At 29.8% G+C, this 6000-nt stretch overlaps 1 protein-coding gene across 2 annotated transcripts; it reads left to right on the forward strand.

The window, feature by feature from the left end:
- Positions 1 to 2090: 2090 nt before the first annotated feature.
- LOC132943505 (adenylate kinase) lies at positions 2091 to 5630 on the forward strand. Of its 2 annotated transcripts, XM_061012530.1 has the most exons (7): positions 2091 to 2456; positions 2583 to 2700; positions 4556 to 4674; positions 4743 to 4910; positions 5021 to 5135; positions 5196 to 5296; positions 5504 to 5630. In XM_061012530.1, the coding sequence occupies exons 1-7, from the start codon at positions 2349 to 2351 to the stop codon at positions 5507 to 5509; spliced, it is 735 nt and encodes a 244-aa protein (XP_060868513.1). In that variant the 5' UTR covers positions 2091 to 2348; the 3' UTR covers positions 5510 to 5630. The 2 variants fall into 2 exon arrangements, with proteins under 2 accessions (XP_060868513.1, XP_060868512.1); XM_061012529.1 differs by lacking the exon at positions 5504 to 5630 and having other exon boundaries at positions 2092 to 2456; positions 5196 to 5438.
- The last annotated feature ends 370 nt before the right edge of the window (positions 5631 to 6000 follow it).

The following is a 6000-nucleotide window of genomic DNA, read 5'->3' on the forward strand; positions in this document are numbered from 1 at the left end:
ACTAGAGCGAGGCTGTCCTGACGTCCTGGTCATAGAGCGGATGTTTTATTGGGTGGTGGTGGTGGTGGGGTGTTGTTAAATGTGTAACCCTCGGCCATCATAACAATGTTTAATTTTAATTTTTTACGGAATTATAAAAAAATGTTTGTAAATGTAATCCCCATCATTGTGTTGGGAAAATTATGAAAATGTCTTAATACGCCACTTCGGTCAGTCACGGTGTAGGAAGAGGGAGGCCGCCATCCCCCCACCAGGGCATGGCAGATACCTACGGGTGCCCACTTAAAAATTCTGCCAAAACAAACACACACGAGTTCAAAACCTACAATACTCTCCGTCCCTCCCCCACAGTTCCACAAGCTAATAACCTCAGTTGTCGAAGCCTAAACCAAAAAAAAGTGGGTAAGTGTATAAGAAAAACGATTCTGAGCGAAAACGGTTAGTCGGCTTATGATATTACTAAGTATATTTGTTGATGTTATTGTGAATAAACCAATTTATATATAAACTATTTACGTGGAACCTTGTTTTAAATTTTCAATCCTTAGCTATATAAGTTGAACATTTTATACATTTTTAACTACAAAATAATTATTAAATTTTAAATTTGATACATTTTGTCAAAATTTAAACTTGAAATGTTAATAAAAATAAAATTGTGTTTATGTATTTTTAATATTTTTCAACTGATATTGTAACAATATATCAGGAGCCTTGCATTAATTTTTCACGCTTTTTACCCAACAAATAAAATTTTATTGATATATATAGAAAATAAAACTAAAAAAATTGAAAACTGACAATGTCCGTAAACAGCTCAAAAAGAGTCAAAATATTTTCAAAATTTCATGGTGTATAGCAAATGAAAATATAAACATTCAGTAAAATTTTCATGTATCTACAGTTATTTGTTTTTGAATAACAATAAAATAATAAAACCGCTACATGAGAAATCGAGTGAATATCCACTATTGTAAAAATATGAACTTCAAACGCTCATAAAAATTTAATTTGATTTGCTTATAGACATTTTTTTTTTGATAAAGCTAGAAACTTATGAATAATCTTGTATTACATTTAAAAATCCTAGATTTTAAAAGGAAAATTTTATAAATTCTCAACTCAAAATAATTTGCTAATTTTCGTGATTTTTCCGTATTTTGACAAGATTTGAACTTTAATGCTTATCAAAAAATACTGTGACTAAGAATTTTTAATATTTTTCAAATGTCATTGTATTTGTAACAATATAGTAGGAGCCTTGTATTAAAATGTCAAGCTTTTTTACCGAACATATAAAGTTTAATTGATATTCGTAGAAAAAAAGACAAAAAAAAATGTTCCTACTGTTCCTAAACAGTTCAAAACAAATCTAAATATTTTGAAAATTTTGTCGTGTATAGAAAAGGCAAATATAAATAACCAGTGAAAAATTCATGTGTAACGTTAATTTGTTTTAGAGTTAAAACCAAAATCGATTTTGTGGAAAACCGATTCTGCGTAGAAATTCTCGTTTTTCCCGTCGCTTTTGAAAACTTTTGGGAATTTTAAAATTTGACCTCCTGAATGCAACAACTATAGATTCATTTTCCCATCAAACAAGATACTGTTGAAGAAAATCGAAGCAGTTTTTCTTCCCCAAACCGTGATGACAGACCCAAAAAAAAAACACACATTGTTCCACTCAGAATCTAAAAACAAGGCTTAATTTTGGGAGGGAAATAAGGGGGGGGGGGAAAGTAAAAAAAATTCTAAAATTAGCAAAACACAGTGTAAAACAAAGGAAAACTACGGTGATTGGGAGGGGGGGATGTGCTCCCTTTGCCCTTCCCCTGGATCCGCCACTGTTTATAGGTATTTTCAATTTCGCAAATCACAGACCACAGTAGGTAGTTGTTGTGACGATCGTGATGGCGAATTCAAGTCGTTCCGGCTGACATTCGTGGTTATCACTCATTTAACCCATTATCAGTTCCGTTGTTATCAGCTCCCAAAACGGCTGATCGGCTTAACCTCACTCGGTTACGTTTCGAAAGTTGTTTTGATAATAATTATAATCATAATAATACCATGTCGTCGTCGTCCAAGGTGTATTGATATCAATTATCAATGCACCAGCTTGTCGGGTTGTGGTTGTAGTAAGTTGTCGACTGTCGTCATCATTTCCCATTATCACGCCTCACGCGGTTGCGGTCCGTTATTACTCGTTGCTCTTTAGCCGCTTTGCCCGCCAGCCCCGCCGTGCTTACGCAGATCCGTCGAGTGTCGACCGACCAGACTTTGAGTTCTGCTCGCTTGCTTCCGACCCGTGGTCGTCCCGGAAGTTCATCGTCGTCCCAACACACGCCATGCCGCCCCTGGCTGCCGCCGCAAGACCGCTACCCGAAGAAGACGTCAAACTACCCGGCATCAACGCAGTCCTGCTCGGGCCACCGGGTTCGGGCAAGGGGACGCAGGTAGACTCAATTTTTTTTTTTGATGTCCTCAGGGATTTTTTTTTTCAAACGCCTAAATGAGCAGACGTTTACCTTCTTCTGTTCACTTTTCTTTTTCTTTTCGATTTACATTTTCGACTTTTGCAGGCGCCAAAGCTGTTGCAGAAATTTTACTCATGTCACCTGTCCACAGGAGACATGTTGCGCTCCGAAGTGGCCTCCGGGTCGGAACTGGGTCAGAAGGTGAAACAAGTCATAGAATCAGGTAATTACCAACAATAGCCGGTTCTAACTGAAAATAGTCCGATACTCATGCAGTTTGATTTCATGTATTTAACAAAACTTAATTTTATTTATTTATTAAATGAGACTAGGTGTACCTATAAGTTGTTAAAAATAATACTTTGCATGGTGTGTTTTTTACACACCTCCGGTTAAATCTTATGTAACCTCAGTGTAAAAAAAAAAGTAATATAAATCTTGTTAATCATGTAATATTTTAAATATTATCAAATTAACTTATAAATAAAATGTAGATATTTTTAGATTGCTGATCTTAATATTGTAGTCACTAATTATTATACCCAAATATTTAAAGAAACATTTTATATACATGCAAAATAGTAATAGGCAACCGTTATAAAATTGTCTATCACTCATCTAGTTTTGTATCAATTATTTAAAAAAATATCTATCAGTTGGTTTACCTTTCATATTTATCTATTCATTCTTTTTTAAAGAGTAACATATTTAGCTAAATTTTCTTTACGTAAATTGGAAGTCATATTTTAAAATATATTCTGTTTAGTTAGAACCTTTATGATGACCAGTTTTTGTTAAAGACAGTAAGACCCCCCACTAATGTATGCAGTAGGAAGATGGCAAAGTTCCTTCTCAAAGTTTTTCTTTCAAAATATTCAGTAGATAGGATCTAATGTTTTTACAAATTATAAAATTAAATAGCAAGTAAGTAAACTATTTAAAACTATTGTTATTCTAACTGTTAAAAGTTATTTTGTAAGAATTTTATGACTAATAAACAATCTCATAAACAATATATAATATATGCAAGTATTTTCTATAGGATTTTAAGATCAATGTACAATATTGTCTTTAATCTTTGGAGGTTTTTTTTTCCCTAAGCCAACTGTTATTATTACATGTAATTTCAAAACCTACTTATGGTTGTGTAATAGTTTTTTTTATCGTTCTGGTTACAACTATAAACTATTACAGTACATTTTTGTTTAAATATAAGTTTGTACTTAACCTATATTATATTAAACACATATTATTATCATTACCATTATTATTATTTATTAAATAATAATACACATGTGTTTAATGTTTTTAAAATTATTATCATTGCTATGGATACTCTGAAACAATTATAAAATACATGGTTAGTTTAAACTGTATTAAAATTATTATAATAACGTTGATATATATATATAACCCATGTCATATATTATGAATTTAATAATTATAAAACTGCATTTAGAAATTAATTATAATTTATTGAAGACAAAAATTATTAGCATTGTAATTCAATTAAGGACTTGCATGTGGTTTATGTCACTTTATGATACTTTCTTAAATTACGATTTCTTTAAATACGTTTTAAATAATAAAATATTTTATTATTTAATTTATATTTTTTAAAATATTTTATTTATTAAGCCTAATTTATTTTATTAGGCTTAAATAAATTAGGTACCCATTTATATTTAAACTGGTGATGCTCATAATCTGCTATAAATAATATATATTTAATAATTATATATTGTATCAAACAATTTAATTGAGAACATCATTAATGGGTATCATATTACGTTATCCTTAAATATGTTTCATGATGTCTATGTATTTGTTTTAATATCAAATATTTGATTTTAGCTCATTAGTTTAGTTGTATTCCTTAGGTAGAAAATCAAATGTTTTACAATTTTGTGTAGTGAAAAAAAAAAATCATTTGCTACATTTTGTTATGATAAGATTGCTTAATACTTTGTTTAAATTAAGTTTTATATAAAATATTTAGTTGAAATTATTCTTACTTGTTATTATTTAATATGTATAATAAATAATAATTTGGTCTTACTTATTTTTTTCAATTCTAGGTAACCTGGTCAGTGATAGTCTTGTTGTTGATTTGATTGATCGAAATTTAGATAGACCAGAGTGTAGACAAGGATTCTTATTAGACGGTTTTCCAAGAACAGTACCTCAAGCTGAAAAAGTAAAAACAAAAAAACCTACTAATTTTCAGTAAATTAAAATACCTAATGTATTAAATTTCGTTTTCAGCTGGACAATCTTCTAGAAAAACGGAAAACACAGTTAGACTCTGTGATCGAGTTTAACATTAGTGACAGTTTATTGGTACGCCGTATAACAGGGCGTTTGATTCACCCTGCCAGCGGCCGATCTTATCACGATGAGTTCCATCCACCAAAAGTTAATATGACAGATGATGTGAGGTTTATTTAAAATATTATATATTATTTTAATAATTTAATTTTTAAACATAGTATAACCAGGTATAGTTATAATATAGTTTCTAAAGATTTGTCTGCAACTTTTAGATAACTGGTGAGTCATTGATTCGTCGTGCGGATGATAATGTGGATGCTCTGAAAAAGCGTCTTGAATCATATCATAAACAAACATCTCCATTGATAGATTATTATCAGAAAAAAGGTTTGTGTTAATTATTAGTTGTAATTAAAAATAAATATTTAAATTAATATGTTGTTATAGGAATTCATTCTAAGGTTGATGCCTCTAAGAGTTCTGATGAAGTTTTCAAAATGGTAGAAAATATATTTTTGCGTTGTTCAAGTTCAGCCAATAAAGACAGAGTAATATTTGTTTGAATCATTCCAATTTTGAATTTTAATGTTTGATGTTTTCAAAATGTTGAATGTACAAAATCATACAGTTTTCCATTTTCTCAATAATTTTAAGAACTATAATTCTAATAAAATGATCTGAAATTGTAAATCTTTTATAATAGAAAATGGTGTAAAATTCAGTGTTACCTTATTAACAAATAATAATTATTTTAGGTTTAATATAAACAAAAACCAGTGATTTTGGGAAGTAAGTATGGTTATTAAATTTAACATATTTGGTGTACTTATTAAGAAGCTTTTACGGGTATAATATATAAACATTTTGTTTGATTTATTTTAATTTTATATATTATGCATAATATATTTTGTAGGTATATGTATGTACATAAAGTACAATTAGTTTATACAAATATAAAAATAAATTTAATATTTACCAAGGTTACCTTTATTCTCGTTTAGTGACTTTTCAATTTATTATATTAACATCTTATTTGTAGTACTAAAGTCTCAATTTTTTATTGGGAGTGAAATGTATTTTATACAGTGAAACCTCTAAATACCTGACACTCGTTTGCTGAAATTTTGTCAGCTATTCAGAGGGTTCAGATCGTAGAAAGTTTGTAGTTGGTTCTCAAGAAAATATCCGTTATTGGGAGGTGTCGGTTAGGGGAGGTTTCACTGTATGTATATTTCTAATGCTTATAATAACT

Source organism: Metopolophium dirhodum, chromosome 4 (genome assembly GCF_019925205.1).
Source record: "Metopolophium dirhodum isolate CAU chromosome 4, ASM1992520v1, whole genome shotgun sequence".
In the NCBI taxonomy this organism is placed as follows: domain Eukaryota; kingdom Metazoa; phylum Arthropoda; class Insecta; order Hemiptera; family Aphididae; genus Metopolophium; species Metopolophium dirhodum.

Bases quoted from the DNA above. Each gene is read 5' to 3' on its own strand.
- LOC132943505 (XM_061012529.1), top strand. From the start codon at position 2,349: ATGCCGCCCCTGGCTGCCGCCGCAAGACCGCTACCCGAAGAAGACGTC. The intron at 2,701-4,555 runs GTAATTACCAAC...TTTCAATTCTAG, and splicing joins GAAACAAGTCATAGAATCAG to GTAACCTGGTCAGTGATAGT. The intron at 4,911-5,020 runs GTGAGGTTTATT...TGCAACTTTTAG, and splicing joins AAGTTAATATGACAGATGAT to ATAACTGGTGAGTCATTGAT.